The sequence below is a fragment of the Acomys minous genome (assembly GCF_964271855.1).
Source record: "Acomys minous genome assembly, chromosome: 13".
Classification (NCBI taxonomy): Eukaryota; Metazoa; Chordata; class Mammalia; order Rodentia; family Muridae; genus Acomys; species Acomys minous.
The window spans coordinates 71,500,817-71,518,726 of NC_140495.1; the positions used below are offsets into that span (position 1 = coordinate 71,500,817).

At 42.5% G+C, this 17,910-nt stretch overlaps 1 protein-coding gene across 2 annotated transcripts; it reads right to left on the minus strand.

The window, feature by feature from the left end:
- Window positions 1–20: 20 nt before the first annotated feature.
- Window positions 21–17,513, minus strand: OGFRL1 (opioid growth factor receptor like 1). 2 transcript variants are annotated; one of them, XM_084754287.1, is made up of 7 exons: window positions 17,096–17,513; window positions 13,148–13,234; window positions 12,899–12,980; window positions 10,346–10,424; window positions 10,182–10,248; window positions 9,925–10,070; window positions 21–4,180 (listed from the first exon to the last, which is right to left on the minus strand). In XM_084754287.1, the coding sequence occupies exons 1-7, from the start codon at window positions 17,330–17,332 to the stop codon at window positions 3,517–3,519; spliced, it is 1,362 nt and encodes a 453-aa protein (XP_084610413.1). In that variant the 5' UTR covers window positions 17,333–17,513; the 3' UTR covers window positions 21–3,516. The 2 variants fall into 2 exon arrangements, with proteins under 2 accessions (XP_084610413.1, XP_084610412.1); XM_084754286.1 differs by having other exon boundaries at window positions 12,899–12,977; window positions 17,096–17,512.
- Window positions 17,514–17,910: the final 397 nt, after the last annotated feature.

A 17,910-nucleotide genomic window follows, 5' to 3' on the forward strand; every position in this document is an offset into this window, starting at 1 on the left:
AGGGCATGGTACAAAGCATATGGCTGTGACAGGGTTTTATTACATCTTCATATATTTATATATGTAACAGAAAAAGAATCTTAAAACTCTCTTAGTAACTCCTGAGCTATAGATCTTCTTTCCTTCAACCTGAAAAATATAGTCTCAAAACCTAAGACAAAATAAAACTATACAATGTAGTTTTAGAACTTGACAGCTATCAGATAGGTTTTTCAAGTCCACCATGATTATTTAGAATCTCCTGTGATAATGAGCTTGGAAATGCAGAACGATACAATAATCTTAGTGTCAGAAACATCTCCACCATACAGAAATATATAACTATTCATCACTTTACAGTATTTCAAAATATCATCACATATATTTTCTCCTCTGAAATAAGAAAGCAAAATATTAGAAATGCATTAAGCTAATCAAGCAATATAGCATCTATTTGTTGTGAAATGTAAGTCTATCAATAGCCGGTACTTGGCATCCTTGCAGCCCATGGTACCACAGAGACCACGTGAGGACACCTGTGGATGCTCAGCAATGCATCTAGCTACTTGGCCATGCTACACAGCATTTTCTGGAACAGCTTCTCAGTAAATTTCTGTAAGCATATGGTAGTTTGAAAAACACAAAACATAGAAGTCAAATTGAGAGGGCTATTTGATATCTAACACACACGTAAACACATCGTCTATCCATCTTATGTTAAAAAACTATTAAATGTACAAAGTGCTCTTAATAGAAAAAATTGAGATGCTCAATTTTTATCAGCAAAAGGAATGATTTCCTTCCTTTTCTTCACTGAGTTATGTTCTCTGCTATTTACAGATTAAATGTAGGAATCATTGTTACTTTATGAATATGCAGTTTAAATAACCGCCATGAGGAAAGGCCACTATTTTAGATGGAAGCCAGGGAGTTCTTCTCTTCAGACCAAATAGTTTCAAATTAAATAGCATAATCTAACAAGATCATTAATAAGGAATAATATTCTAGAACCCAAATTGTTAAAAATTTTTATTTATAAGGGTTCCATTACACCATAATTTCTAAGTAATTCGGCCTATATTAACTTTAGTATCTGGTAGCTTGTTTTTAATGTTTTTAGTATCTGACCCCATGTTTATTTTTTTAAAACGTATTTATGTGTATGAGTGCGCTTGAGTGTATGTATGTGCACCATATGTGTGCAGTCCCCCCTTTCCCCAGAAGAAAGACCCCCTGATAATAAAGGCTATTGTGGTCCATCAAGTACAGGTTCTGGGAACGGAGCCCTAGTCCTCCGGAAGAGCAGCAAGTGCTCTGAACCATTGAGTCATCTCTCCAGTCCCGAGCCCATGTTTCTTATATTAAATACCCTTAAAGCGGTCTGAGTGCCTCATTGTGTGCTCAAAACTAAGACATTTTGCACTTAATTGATCATATCCCTACAGTTCAGCCTAACTTGGCAGTCCTCTTCCATCCCTGAAGCCTGTGTAAATACATACTACGACCTTTAGGCTGCTGCTACAAACACCACACGGGAAAGTCCACGCATTCCTTGTGTAGAACTGAATTTAAACCTAGACTGCTGACTCAAAATCTTACAAATTGGAACCGCTAACGCTGATGTAATACTGTAGATAAAATGGTGATGTGTGTCATGTCTTACAGGGATATGATACACAAATAAACATGTCTCATGTCTGTGCCATTATGATGCACAAATGAAATCAGGGATAAGTAACTGAGCTGTGTTATGCAAATTTTAAAACAGATAAAATTTCATTGCTAAAAGCATAAGATTGCTGGGGGTGTTTTGTAGAATTATCACTGAAAGTGTGGGCTGGAAAAGCCAACAAGTTGTCTGTATGATGTGCTACAGAAGAGGAAATAGTAAAAGTTTGGGGGGCACAAGGGTGGGGGTGTGAAAGCATATAGGACTTTTCTCAAAAGCTGAAGAGAGTTTTTTAAAAGTCAAACCTTGCTAAATAAAATAAAGTAAAAATATTTTCTGTTCATCACTTTGTCTGTGTTTGTACGAATGTTTTGAAGTTCCCATCACAGTGTTTCTGATTGTCTTCTGATTTATAATAATAATTAGCAATAACACTGTAGAAAATAAGACTTTTAACCAACACTGTGCAAATCTAATACTTACTAAAAGTGAGTATACATAATTTTAAACTATTCTTAGCTTCAAATGACAAACTAAAGATGAATACACACATAATACATGAAGATGAACATACACAATCCATGAAGATGAACACACACTATACATGAAGATGAACACACATAATACATGAACACACAGGTAATACAGGAAGATGACTACACACACAATACATGAAGATGAACATACAATACATGAAGATGAACACACACATATACATGAAGATGAACACACACACAATACATGAAGATGAACACACACAATACATGAAGATGAACACACACATACATGAAGATGAACACACACACACTTACACACTCACACACATGTATGGACTTTTGACATCAGTATAATCCTCATGGCATCAATACACAAACAGCTTAAAGGACAAATTTGCTTATTGTTGACAGGACGAAGAGACATCATTTCAAAATGAGTAAATTTTGTGATTCTTTTAACATCCCTCAGTGATTTCCATCTATAATCGACCACCAGTTGTGTATAGAACAGCCACAAAAACCTAAGTCTATTTTTGTTCTGTATTTTTTCACATAAACACAAGAAATCATTTCTAAACATTTAATACTAAAAATATTTTTACTGTTATAAACATAAAAAATTCCTGAAATCAGACTATTAAAATTGTCCCTCTGCTCCACCTGGACAGTGGTATAGCAGAGTGTCCTAAAGTGTTCTAGAAAACTCATGCGGAAATTGAGAAAGATGGTGGCTCCAGCAAGGAGAGGAGAGGGGTAAGAGCAGAAGAGCAGACAAAAGGGAAGGCCAGGCAATGCAGAAACCAAAGCTAAGAACACTGAGTAGGGGAGCATGGATGTGGGGAGAGGGAGGACAGGAGCGAGGGGACTACCATTGAGATGTGAAGTGAATTAAAAAGAAAGAAATCTGTTAAAAAAAAAAACACTAAGGTGCTACAATCAGAGTCCAGATTAGTTTCTGGATACGTCTGAGAAGACCTGAATCTTCCAGTTTCAACGGAATCTAAAAGGCAGGTGCGACTGCATCGTGAGAGGGTCGTGGCTTCTGCAGAAATGTCTCAGGAGAACATGCTGAGTACCAAATGCTGCATGACTCTTTCTAGATAACCTAAAAATGTTTTTAAAGTGACTGTTATATACAGAATTTGAAAAAAAAAAACCACCCTACATATATTCTTTTATTGGATGTAGTCTTAAAACTTCTTATTAAATATCCAATTCACTGTGACCCAAAATAGAAACAAGAACCAAGGGCTTACAACAAAAGTCACAGGTGGCTACCAGTTTAAACGTGACCTCATCTCTGTTCTCAGGATAAATTAGACAGCAGTTTTGGATCCCTTAACAAGAACTGGCTTGTGGATTTGTGACATTTCACTGTGACACTACCTCATCGTGACAACTGGTATTTTCAGAATTTTCAGAGTCTGTGCTCTGGTTTTCCCCCTCTCCATGTTTTTCGGAGGAAGTTGGACATTCCCCCTTCCCCGCAGTATCAGTAACTGTTTTCTCGGGTGGAGGATTTGCTTCTTCGGCAGCGCTGTCTTTCTCTGTGTTTCTTGGCTTGGTATCTTCATTGCTGGGCTCTGGGCTTGGCTTGTCTGTCTCCTCGCTGGGCTCTCTAGATGCGCCCATTTTTTCTTCCACTGTTTTGCTATTCGCGTGACTAGCTACGGAGGGATTTTTGGAGTCCTTAGATTTCTTGGGCACAGAGGTCTGGCTGTTTGAACCTGTGGGAGGAGTAGGCGCTTTCTGAGCTTTGCTCCGCTCTGGTTGATCCTTTTTAGGCGGCCCCCAGATAAAATTCTCTGAAGGCGTGTAATGTTTCTGGGCGAATCGCAGGAGCTTTCTTCTCTCTCTTCTGTCTCTAATTGTATAGACAAAGTACTCCAGAGCACTCTGCTTAATATTAGGGATAGTGTTTTCCACGAGAGCCTCGTGAAGAATAAATTTCACGAGAGGAGATTTAAAACTCTCGTAGCCAAGCTCACCGAGGCTTTTAAGAATCCGTGTAATTCTTAAATAGTTGTGCTGAGACCTGAAAGAGAGAATTGTACAAAATGAAAGAGAGAAAAGAATCATGAGGAGAAAAGTAGGAACATCCAAACGTTGAGGAGATGTTTACGAAAACGCAAAGCAAGAAAATAAGTCTTACGGTGACTTAAAAAGTAACCCATATTGGCCACTACTGTTTTGCTTTGTTTTTCGAGACAGGGTTTCTTTGTGTAGCCTTGGCTGTCCTAGACTTGCTTTGTAGGTCTGGCCTTGAACTCAGAGATCCGCCCACCTCTGCCTCCTGAGTACTAGGATTAAAGGTGTGCGCCACAAACACACATTGACCATTACTAATAAAAAATAGGATATATTTTATTTAGCATATTGAAATTTAATGATGTAATCTAAGGTATGTGAAACTTAAATGTAGAAACAGGCTCTGCTCTTTAAAAGACTCTTTAATGTAAAGAACCATTGAGATGGACTGTAGCCTCACTGGTGTTACATTGTCTATTAATGTCAATGAAAACCAGTGATCTACAAGAACAGCTACGGTTTACGGATGCTGCTATAAGGAAAGCAGTGAGGATGGGACTAAAGATGGGCGTGAAAGGGACACGCTGTCATTACAGTTATTAATGTTATAATGGCTCTGCTTTGTTACTGTTGTTGCCTCTTCCCATGCCTAACATAGACACCTCACCACGGAACAAAACAGAGTCACAGAGTACACTGTGACTTCTTCAGGCATCCACGGGGAACTTGCCCACTTGCGACATCATAGATGTATGCTGTTTATCACAGGTAACCAGGCCAAACAGAGACACCCTAGCTAACAGCTGAATGGTGTCACTAACAGCACCAATGGGCCAGTCAAAATCTGCCAGATAAGATAAGTCACAAGGAAAGCAGCGCCCAGTCCTCTCTCTGGCTAGAACAATTCTAAGGAAGGAAACAAAAGCGACTTGATAGAGCCTGCCTTAGATGTTGAGAGCTTATGGGCCTCAGAGCCAGCCTCACCCTAGCTTTGTTACTGTGGTGGTTGAATAGGAATGCCCCGCATACACTTCTGTGTTTGGATGATTGGAGTAAGGGCAGGCACTACTAAGAGTTGTGGTCTTGTCGGAGGAAGTCAGACACTGTGGGGGTTGGGCTCTGGGACTTCTGAAGCCCAAGCCAGGCCCAGTGTCGCTCTCTCTTCCTGCTGAACAAGATGTAGAACCCTCAGCTACCTTCCTAGCACCATGTCTGCCTGCATGCAGCCATGCTTCCCTCCGTGATAACAATGGACTAACCCTCTGAACTGTAGGCCAGCCCCACCTAAATGTCCTCCTTTATAAGAGCTGCCAAGGTCATGATGTCTCTTCACAGCCATAGAAACCCCAAGACAGTTATCTAACTGCAATGGAAAAATCACGATGGCCATGGAAAAAGCCTCAGTGTTTTTAACCTGTAAAAACAGGGAAAAGGGATCACAACCTGACTGCACTGTTACAAAACTCAAATGATATAAATGAAAGGCATTAACACACTCAGCAAACACTGGACATTATTTGTAACTACTTTGTGTGTGCATATGTCCACTATGTACAGGTGCATGTGGGGGTACACACAGGATTTGCACGCGCATCCTCTGGCACTGTGTCCCGGTCACCACTCACCTCGCTTGGTGAACCTGTCCCTCTCACTGGCCTCCAGGAGTCTATAGACTAGTTGGCCAACAATCCCCAGGGATCAGTGCTGGGGCTGTCAGCATGTCTCGCCCACCACCCTCAGCTGTTACACTGCTGTGACTACTATCATCTACTGTAGTAGAATTTGGTGTTAGTGACACCACATCTGTACTTTGCCATTCCCACCTCCCCTTACCTTATGAAAAAACTTCAAATCTTTCAACAACCTTGATTCCAAGCATGCATTTCTTTTTCCCACATGACACTTATATTTCTTTATTTCAAAACTGAGGCCATTTCTGCAGCAGTGCTTTCCAGATGTACTCTGTCATGAGTCATAACCCACCTCCCCAGCCTTGCTCAGCTGAACACACTCACCTTAGAGCACAAGCCTATACAGACCCTTCAAGACTCCCCCCCCCCCCCAATTACAGAACCATGTCTGATGCTAACAGGCCAGGCATGTATTTACCTAACATCTGTACAGAATACAGAACTAGCACTCGCTTCTAACTTCCTAAGCCCTGTTTTCCATCAGACATTGAACCATCTTGAAAGCTGCCCCAGCTTCCAGAAGTGCTTGGGTTTTTAATTAGAAGTAATTACCAAATCACCTGGGAATATTGGAAAAAGATGTCAAATTATTTGAGATATAGAAGTACATGGTTCCTGCTCTTATATTTTAATGGGAGAATAGAGAGAGAATAAAAATCTGAATTACTTGAGCAAACCAACCACTGAAATAGAAAATTTATTATCTCCATCCTTTTAGATGCTTGCTCCCAAAATATTATTTTAATGACTAATTTTTTGAATGTGAAAGTTGAACCTTTGCACATATGTCTCAGTCTTGTGAATCTGTAATATTTGAAATTTTTAAAACTTACTTATGTGTCTGTGTGTGTACCTGTGTAGGTTTAGATGCCTCGTGTGTGTGCAGAAGCCAAGGAAAGTCAGAAGAAGATACCAGATCCACAGGAACTGGAGTTATAGACAGTTTGAGGTGCCATGTGGGAGCTAGGAGCCACACCCTGGCCAGACTTTAACGACAGAATTGACTTAACTGTCACATTCAATGTAGAGTTCTTATATCAAAAGAAGTTATTGACAGAACTTGAAAACTGACTGAGATGTGAAGAAAAGAGGGAGAATGTTTAAAAGACTGGAGGTGCTCCACAATGAAGCAGAAATCAGATTTGCAGCCAGAACCACTCTAAGATGAACAGGAAACTTAGTATTTGCATACACATTCAATTGTATTAAAATACAATTATTTTATTATTGTTGTTGTTATTAAAATATTAATATAATAGTAACATAATATATTAATATAATATATTGATATAAAATATAATTAAAATATTTATGTAACAGCAAAAAAAAAAAGGGGGGTAAAAAACCTGAGCGGCTGAAGAAAATAATGGCTAGATACTAGAACAAAATTATCTACAAAATAAGAAAATTGGTTCTTTCAGTGTGACTGGAAATAAATGTTGCAGCAAAAGACAAGATGGTAGAAAGAGAAGTTAAGCCCTGCTGGGGCTGTAAACAGCCTTGGCCTTCCACACAGGGCATGGAGAAAGGGGCTGCTGTAAAGACAAAAGGGCAGTGCTGATTTTATCAGAAGACTAGACTGGTAAAGAGAGAGCACAGGAGGGAGGTAAAACCTGAACAAGACTCAATACGCTTCATGAACCATAGTTCGTTACAAACATGACCTGGACAGCATCGTAGTGGCTGAACTGCACATCTGTACTTTCATGCCTGAACATATTTCACCACATTTATCACAGTCACTTGTTCACTCAATTTCACTTCATTTTACTCTGATGAAACAGTTTTCCTCCACTGAGCTATAAACACAACCAAGTCTCGGCCACCTATTATAAAAAAGTTCAAGATGCCACACAGCTTCAATCACATATAAGCGATGACATTCAAGAATAGATCACAGATTAATCCAAATGAAAATAGCGGAGGTGTGTTTACATCATTCCATATCCATTTATTCAAGTCTAACCAACAAAAATGTCTGGTGATGAGGAAGCTGCAGCATGCCTGTAATGCTAGAATTTGGAAGATGGTGCCAGGAGGATGACAAATGTTAAGTCATCCTGGACTCAGAGACTCTGTCTCAAAAATAAACAAACAAAAAAGTCTTGCAGAGAATCCAGGTTTGGCTCCCGGCACCTGCATTAGGCAGTTCACGACTTCCTGGAAACACCAGTTCCAGGGGATCTGACACCCTCTGACACTCTCTTCTGACTTTGGTAGGCACACGCGTGGTTCACACACAGACAACAGGCACACATATATACATGTATTTTCACCCCAATTTTTAAAATAGCTTTCCACACGTAGGAAAGCAGAAAGATATCGGATAGAGGGGCAGAGGTTGCTCTGTGGGACACAAGTGGAAAGGCTGTGGGTTCTCCCGGCAGAGGCTATGAGACAAGCTAATTAACTGAAGCCGTCAGAAGGGGCTCTGTTTTTTGGCTATAACTGAAAAGACCTGACAGTGATACCCCGGGGAGGCTTCAAGCCTTAGCTCACACTCTGCCCGAGACTTAGACCTTCAACAGCAATGCACCGACCATGATTGTCATTTTAACACAGATGGCAGAAGGATGGTGGTGAGCACACAGCGCGTGAGCTCCAACCACTGTTTGCCAAAGGCTTACGTGCATATCGCTTTGCTCAACAGTATGGCAAAGAAACACTCCGGATATGGCCACCTGCATTAGACAGGCAGAGGTACGTGTATATATACTTTAGTGAGCTCACACATCGAGCTTTAACTAGAGTTATATAAGTTAATGGGTCTCCAGTCAGGATCGTAAGCTTTACGTACACATTTTCAAGGCTTTAGCTGAACTCCCTACTTTATTTAATAATATTTCTTACCTCAAAGGAAAAAGATGCCCCAACACTAACATTTCTACTCCTTTTACCAAAGTCAGAGGAAGTTCTAGGAAGATGCAAAAAATTTAAAGAGCTGATGCCAAAACTCTGGTTGTTTTTGCCAAAGAGAAATTGCTTACGATAGGTTTTTTTTTTCCTTAATACTTGCCCAGTTCAGCTAATTATAAGGTGCTAAAAAAAGTTCCTTAAAATTGTTGGTTTTACAGTCCAGCACTCATAAGTCACTCTATAATTAAAAAGGAAAAAAATTCAGTGTGCATATGAAGAAAATATTTTTAAAACTAAACTTTGGTTATAAGTATTAATCACCATTATACACATCCAAGCAAAAAATACAGCTAAAATCATGCAACAAAGCTGCTAGATTTTCTTTTACAGGTCTCATAATTAATCAGAAATTAGATGTCTTTTACCTAACTCACGAAGATACATGCAACTTTTCCTCTATTTTAGCTAGAAGAATGGCTACAGCAAGCAAATTCTTCTTTATATACCATAGACCTCATTCATGAACTTAATCTAAGAAGTGTCCATGCATGAAGATATTAGGAACAGTTTGTACCCCAAGTAGCCTATAGCTTAGGAGGGAATATATGAAAAACTATAAGCAAGCAATAACTATAAACTCCATGCAATGTGGAATACAGAGGGAGAGAAGCCGCATTGGGCTGCAGGGAGAAAATTCAGGAAGAAGTCAGTCACTCTGGAGCAGAAGAGCCAGTATTCTATGTAGGACTGTTCTTTGTCATTTTGAGCTTTGTTTTAGAATGCACACGAGGGAATGAATGCATTTCTGACCAGCTTTTTGATTCCTGTCCTTAATGGCTAGCCATTCCTATGTCCTAAGTAAGTGGTAGTCCTACGTCCAATGTCTTGCTAGTCTTATATCAACAGCTAGTTAGTCCCATGGCCAAGAGCTAGCTTGCCTTGTCTGACTAGCTATTTCAATGCTCAACTGCTAGTTAGTCCTATGTCAACAGCCAGCTACTACTATGTCCAAATGCTAGCTGTCCGTATGCCCAGAGTCTAGCTCGTCCTACGCTTAATAGCTAGCTATTCCTTATGCCCAACAGCTAGCTGGTCCTATCTCCAACAGCGAGCTGGTCCTGTGCCCAATGGCTAGCTGTTTCTGCTTTCCAGAGAATAGAGCTACAGGAAAAGGCCACTGGCTTACCACTGAGGCTCCACTTACTCATTCAGATGTTGAAATCTTTCTTGCCAGTTTACAGCCCGAGCAACATTTCCAGTTTTATCAATCAGCTTTATCCCAAAAAATTCTAACATCATTTTATAAGCCAAGATGAATCTTCTGATTGCTTCTTTTGTTTTTTTAAATTCCTGATACAAGAAGGAAAAAAAAAAAGTCAATTGAAATGACTAAGTAGCTATCAGGACAATAAAATAATATTGTTTGGCTACCTCATGTAAGATGAATTGAGCTTGCATTACCTCAATTTCATATGTAGTTAATTCTTTAGCATAAAAGTTCAAGCCTTGTTCTCTCAGAGGGAAAAGCCTAGTTTGTTTAAAAAAATTAAAAACTTCAATTAATGTTATCTTGAAAACACGTGATTAAACAGGACATTGTTCAAGGTAGAGAAAACTTGACTGACCATTGAATGTAAGTGTGGTTGTGTTCCAGCTTTTCATAGTCCCCTTTCCATTTATTTAGAACCTCTTCAATGTAAACACCTAAACAGTAAACATTGAGAAAATGAACCATTCATTGAAAACATGGTGATGGCATCTTAACATAGGAGTCACTTGAGTTTTATATTAAAATATTTATTTTAAAAACAACCCTATGCCATATATTCAGTGTAAAAAGCCTAATTTAAGAAAAATCGCAGCATCTCAAATTACAAAATCTTGTATTGGGCAATGTACTCTAAAGCAGAAGATTGCAAATGATGGCCTAACAATGGTTTTGTAAATAAAGTTTTATTGGAATCTAGACAAGCACATTATTTATATACTAGCCACGGCTAGTTTTTAGTACAACACAGACTTGAGTGTTACAATGAACTATTTTGCAAAGCCTAGCAAATTTACTATCTGCCTCTGAGCAGGAAAACTCTTCCAAACAGAATTATTATTTGACTAACAAGAAAAATGGACAAATGGAAACAATGCTCTTATGAAGGATACTTTTTTCAAAGCCACAACTAGTAAATTAATAATAATAATAATAATAATAATAATAATGATAGTAATAATGATAATAATAATAATAATAATAATAATAATAATAACAATAACAATAACAACAATTCGTTCAATGTCACATGCTACTAACAAAGTAGTCTGGAACTTAGGTCTTTGTGCCTACAGAAAATAAGGCTTTTTACTATGGCCCATGTTCTCCCATAAGAACTTAATAAAACACTCTTGATTCTCAAGTCTGTCAATGTCCTTGTAATTGGCCGGTTAGCTAATCTTACAAAAAAACAAAACAAAACAAAACAAAACCAACCAACCAAACAAACAAACAAACCCACAACTCATCTCATTCTTGCTTCCTCAAAGATCAGCAGCTTGTCACCAAGGCTCCTCCCACAAATACTGAGATGTATTGAGTCACACCATCACACCAACAAGTCTTATTTACATGCTGAAGTCATTTTACCCTGGAATTGGGCATCCATGTCCACATACTTGCCTCCAGCCTTCTGACATACCAAAAAGCTCAAGTGACTTGGATTTGGCCTTTTCAATACTTCTAGGACAAAGCGTCTGGACTCCTGCTTCCAACCACCGCATCCGGTCTTTAAGCACTCCTTTCAGTTTAATCTCCCAAGATCCCAACACTGTGAAAGGCTCATGTCTTACGGTTCCTATCGCTGTGACAAATGCCATGGCCAAAGGCAAAACGGAGAGAAAGGGACTTACGAGGCTCACATTTCCACAACCCAGTCCATCATTGAAAGGAAGATAAGGATAAGAACTCAAGGCAAGAACTGAAGCAGAGGCCATAGAGGAATACTGCTTACTAGCTTGCTCCCCACGGCTTGCTCTGTCGGCTGTCTTATATCAGCCATCACCACCAGCCCAGGACTGGCACTGCCTCCGGTGAGGTACACCATACACACACACACACACACACACACACACACACACACACACACACACACTAAACATCAATCAATTCTCAAGTGAGGCTTCTTCCTCCCAAATGACTCCCGCTTGTGTCAGGTGACATGAAGCTAGCCAGGACATCCTACAATCCAGGACCTTCCCTAGCTGACTCATACTATTGTGAATGTTGCTCAGTTTTAACTGACAGAAAGTGACAAAAATCTGGACAATCTGGTCACCCCACGTTAAACTCCTAAGGAGCGTATCTGGCTTCTGCTTTGCCTGCACACAATTCGGATACCCGCTGAGAGGCACAGTGTGCGGCCTCCATTTTTGCTTACAAGTTTGTAATCAAATTACCATAGCAACTGTGAATCTTCACTATGGGTTTGGGAAAGCTCCTATGCTATCAGAGAGGTTGTACCGTTGTGAAGGAGGCTCGTTTAGTTAGCAGGGTTTGGACTGGGGTTGCTGTGGTTTTCCCAACCCTTGACTTTTGAAAAGTGGCAAAGGTAATTCTAAACACAAACAGTATATTTTCTCAAACTCTAAATAAAATTTAGGTATGGCATAGCAGAAACAACAGCAGATCCTGGGACTAAGTCCCACTCTGAAATCAACTGAGTGACCCAGCAAGTTACTCACCGAGGCTTCAAATCCCAGTAGCCACATCTTCAAGATGGAAAAAGCTGAATTTAAATTCAACTCTCTCCAAGGTTTAACACACACACACACACACACACACACACACACACACACACATACACACATGCACTCATGCCTAAAACCCAAAAACCTAAATGTAACCAACCAAGCAAACAAAAACCCTGCTCCTACTACCTCTTCAGTACCAGCCATGACACACAGGTATAAGGAAGGTACAGCCAGCCAGTATCTACTTCACTGAATGGATGAGCACAGCTGTAAAGCCAGGGCCCTGGGGACACATCAGCCTGCGTGGCAAGGCAAAACAAAGTAATACGCCACAAAGGACGCAAGCCGAGAACAAGGAAAAGACACCCAGGTGTGGGTTATTTCTTTAAACTTTGCTTTTTTTTTTTTTTTTTTTTTTACCAAGGTGGCTTACTCACCATCTGGTTTAAATGGAATTTTATTCTTATAAAAGCGAAGATTGCTCAAGTCATTTTGATATCGGATATCTTTGAAGTTCTGCTAAAGGAAACAATAAATTAATGTCCAGCGTGTGGAAACACAAAAAAGAGGAAGAAAAGAAAAAGGCACAAGGACCCTTCTGACATGGTTTCTTACCAGCAGAGTACACTGAGAAAAACAGAAAGACAAAAGTTTACACGGAAGGAGGGAGGGCACCATTGTCTTACTGGGTACTGGTGTCTGTACTTGTACAGATCCCTTGCAGCATAGAAGCTTCTCTTTGGTTTAGCTGCTGCCTCTGTGGAATCAGCACCCTACGACACAAAGGGAAACTCCACTTACACTGAGAATTAAACTGAGAAAGTTCCAGAACAAACTTAAAATAATCAACACCCATAAAGAACCCTGAACATTCGCGACCTGTCTGGATAACAGAGAACTATTCTGTCTCTTTAAGGATGCTTAAGGACAGTGCGTGCTGGCATCCACCTTCCTTGTTTGCACTAAAAACTTTTGCCCTGAGTTATATCAATAAATAATAAACTTTACTGTTCAATGCCTTTGGAGGGTAAATGCTAAGCATTAGTATTGACCCAGAAGAGCATTACAGAATAAATTGAAAACACATCTTACTGGGTGTTATACAATGAAGCCTATGATGGCAGAACTTATTTTATATGGTGCCATGAAAGGGTTAAATTGGTAAATCAATTCTTCTCAGATGATTCCCATTAAATTTGCATCCTGTGGCTTCACTTGGAAGTCAAGCAATATTTATGAAAGGGGGGGGGGCGGATTTTAGACTAAATTAGCTTTCTAAACTACTTCAAAGCTCCATAACAAACATACAAGGCATGAATAATCATCTGCCCATTCAGCGATCAGTGGGCTAGAAATCAGCTAACGTGATATAAACACACACAGCAAGACAAAGCTCTCTCGGGTAGAGTGAACATTGCTTACGAAGGATACAGTTCTGTTATCCTCTAGCTATCCAGGGCATATAATGCATGACATTATATCCATGACTATATAGGGCATTGTCCAGGGACATGCAGGACAACCAGACCGAACGTGATGAAGAAGACTGCAGTGTTGAAACAGGGACGTTCATTAAGAAATCTGCCCTCCATCCTTTATCGCAGCATCCCCCACCCTCTGTCTGTGTTGACAGACTGGCATCTTCTAAGCAATTTTCACACGTCTCTGAAGTGGTGCGATTCTCACTCTTACTACAAGTGCAGAGCTGCTTTAACACCATATCCTCTGCTGTTTAACGGTAGTTACACTGTCATGTTACATAAGCAAGGAGAAGCTCAAATTCTGGTCCTTGCCACACTTTTCAAAATAGCTCTGCCTAGCAAGTTTCTGAGTCTATTTAGCCTGCGCTACAACCCCATGAATCATTGCCCGCATTTGCAGAGAGCACTTCCCCATTTACAAAACACTTCCGCGTGGATCACTTCATTTGAGTCTTACAACACACCTTGACTGACAGTTATTAGTGTCTGCATCTTAGGAACTAGGTTGCTGAAGCTTGGAGGAAGTGAACAGGGCTCAGGCAGGGCCCAACAACAGTGCGAGAGCTACCTGCTTCCGTGTCCGACTAATTAGGTCTGAACTGGTCCCATCCCTGTTAGGCGTGATGGGTATTTGAAAACCCCCGTTTTATAAAGATCAACGACCCGAGATCTGGAGCCAAGGGGCGAAGGTGAGTCTTGGTTCTGCTACTTAGTATCTGTGAGGCCTTAGGCAAATCACTTAGCTGCATCTTACTTAGTTTTATCATCTGTGAAATGAAGATAATGACTCATGTCCTGCCTGTTCCCCAAGACTGCGAAGTAAATGATTCCCTCCTTCAACCTGCCAGCGTCTGTCCTGTTCGCTTCTGTATCCCGGCCTCTTTTACTTCTCCAGTAAAGAGTCTTCCACTTAACACTCCTCTGCCCTGGATCCACAAAACTTCCTTCTTCCAAAATATCACCCCCCCCTCCCCCCCCCCGTCCGCCCTGTCCCCCCCCCTCAACAACCAGCAAACCTGCTGCAGTCTCTCCCAACTTAAGCATACTATCCCCTTTGACCCAAGTCTCTCCCAGGTGTAGATCCTGCCTCTGCCCCCTTTGGAAGTAAATCATGGCCAAGGAACTGTGCATGTTCTCTTTTCTAGAGGAACCCATGACACATGACCCATGGCCTGAATAACGCTCTACATTACAATGGAACTATTAGGAACTTTCCAAATAAATCTCCATCTGGTCAACCCACGTCTTAGTGGTCATCCCAGGTAAGTTTCCTGCAGCCCTGGACACCTTAAGGCCCTCCAGCCTGAAGCAGTATCAGCACTTGGTTGTCAGAATACCAATACTCTCTGATCCTGTTTCCTGTGTCACTGGTCTCCCCCACCCCTTTTTTGGCCCCTGCTCTTAATCACACCCAATATAGAGAGTGTGGAGGCTTGTCTTCATCCTTCATGACTCTTTGTTGACTTCTTATCTTGCACTGATTTTTTTTTTTATGGAGCAAATAATCTGAATGCCTGCCTATAGCTCCAGTTCTAGACTGAGTAGCTGTAGAGAATATTAACTTCTCCACAGTCCCACTTGGATGTCTAATAGGATGGAAAGCTTAAGACTGGCCTTGACTGAACCTCTAAAGCATCTCTTGCGCCAGGTTCCTTCATGTCAGTTAATGGGACCATCTTTTGTCTAACGTTTACAGAGAGATGGATGACAGCAAAGACAGTGCTGAGAAGCCAGGCTACAAACCTACTTGAAAAGGGGAACAGACTGGTCCAAGTAGGGAACAAATAGGATGAGGAGGTCAAAATGTACCATTAAAAAGATTACTTAAGAAGTTGGTGGTACTTACAGGAAACAAAACTAACAGAGGATGGTGGCCTACTGTTTGTTACTCACAGGTTCCAGGGCACTGGTTGAATAATACGATAATGGTATTATTTTATTTTACATAGATTGACCTAGTTAATTGGATTATTCCCAGCTATTTTTGAATATTCCGAACTTCTGTTGATGGCTGTTTACTTGGGAAACAAATGGAAGGATGAAACTCTGGAATATGGTATGCGCTACTGTTTCGGGGCTGAGCACACAATTCTAAATACTAAATAGTCCAAGCCAAAGCCCAAGGGAAAGACGGCCAGGATCCCACTCAGCAGGGCCAAGGCCCTCACTTTGGCGACAGACATACTTAAGCTAGCATCTTTCTCTCCCTGTATGCTCTAGGCAAGATTCTCTCTGAAAGGCTCACAGGTCTCCAAAATAGAGAATGAAAGTGGAACACACACCGCGCAATTGCATTCCATCTCTACAACATGCTCAAGTGGCTCCCGAGGGAAGCCTAGGACTTCCTCCGAAAGGTGATGTTTCCCTTAAAGTGCACATTGGACTTTGGGCTCCATTTTCCTTTAAGTGTAAATTGGAGACCTGATTCAGAACCATCAACCTTAACACTACAGACTTCTTTAAAAATATGCAGTTCCTCCTTTTAAAAGTTTCTGAAGCCATGAAAGGTTAAGGGACGTCATCTATCTCTCCTCTAACCTATCTGCCTAACTGCATTGGTCAACTGATTTAAGCTTGGTTGGATCAACAAGTCCTCTGGGTGAAACGAAATGTTTAAGAAATGTCTTAAAGTCGTTGAAAGGTCTCTCTGTGGAGAAAAGAACGGTGGCATTTTAAGTTTCCTAGGGAACCTTCTGCAATACTTTTAATGGTCGTGGGCCCCCGCTGAGGGGGAGACTGTGGGGCCGCTTGGCAGTTTCAGTTGTCTTGTTCTGAACAGTATTAAAAATAAAAATAAAAAATAAAACAGTAACACTCACTCACTGACCGGATCTTCACAATCCTCTATTTTTAGACTAGTTCCTTCAACCCCACCTTCGCATCACCCAGCTGCGCTGCAGAGGCAAAGATAACACCTAGTGGAGTCGGGGTTTGCCTTGGGGGACTTCCCTGTGATCCTCACAGCAAGGCCCCAAGCCGGCAGCGAGCCACCGGGCGATGCTGGGCACCGCAGGCTCCCCAGGTCGGGTGCCCGGGCCACGCACGCCTAGCCTAGCATTCCTCCCAGCATCCCCGGGGAGTCAGGTACAGTCCCTTCTCCGACGCCCGGCGCTCAGCCCCTCCGGGCCCACCGTGGGTCCTGGGGCCGCGTACCTGCTCGGCGCCCGCCGCCTCAGCTTGGTCCTCGGGCACCGGGCTGGTGCGGGGCCGCCCTCCGGCTCTCTCGGGAAGCTGCTCGGGCTGCTCCGGCTCGTCGTGCTCCTGGCCCTCGCCACCGCCTGCCGGCCCCAGCTGCTCCGGCTCGGGCTCCGAGTCGGTCTGCCAGGTGGAGTCGCAGTCTTCCACGGTGGTGGGCTCGCGGAAGCTGACCCCGCCGAGCAGGTTGCCCATTGAAGAAGCGGCGGCGGGCGCGGGCTGCGGCAGCGCGCTAGGGCCCCGGCATGGCCGCGCTCCGCTCGGGGCGCAGGCGGCAGCTCGCGCGGCCCGAGCCGCACAGCTCAGCGAGGCCACCGGCGCTCCAGCGCACAGGCGGGGAGGAGCCGGGCGCCCCGGGGCCGCAACCGCACGCGTCCCGGCCCGCCCATCCCGTGGCCGCCGCCCCGCCCCGCCCCGCCCCGCCCAGGGGGTGTCAACCCACTCCAGAGAGCACTGGACCACCTCCACCCGGACGCGCGTCCCGCTCCACGGTCTCCTGGAGTGGACACGGGTCAGCAGCTGCCCCGCCCCATCTGGGCTGGGGACCCTCCCCTTTGGGGCTCCTCCCAGCTAAGCGGGAAGACTGATCCCGCCCCAGGTCAGAGAGTGGAAGGAGGTGTCTCCATCAGCAGGCAGGTCCTGCACACACCCCCGCCCGCAAAGGCTAGTCCAAGAGGAAGACAAATTAGCTGCAGCAGAAGACAAAAGCTAACCGTGACAGTGCACCCTCTATAAACAGGAAATCCAAGCTTCGGGAACAGTACTTAAGGCCA

Excerpts from the sequence above, each read along its gene's own strand:
- OGFRL1 (XM_084754287.1), bottom strand. The coding sequence starts at position 17,332 with ATGGGCAACCTGCTCGGCGGGGTCAGCTTCCGCGAGCCCACCACCGTG. Across the intron at positions 13,235-17,095 it reads AGGCGGCGGGCGCCGAGCAG|GGTGCTGATTCCACAGAGGC; the intron begins GTACGCGGCCCC and ends TTTGTGTCGTAG. Across the intron at positions 4,181-9,924 it reads AGATTTCAACATCTGAATGA|GTCTCAGCACAACTATTTAA; the intron begins GTAAGTGGAGCC and ends TCTCTCTTTCAG.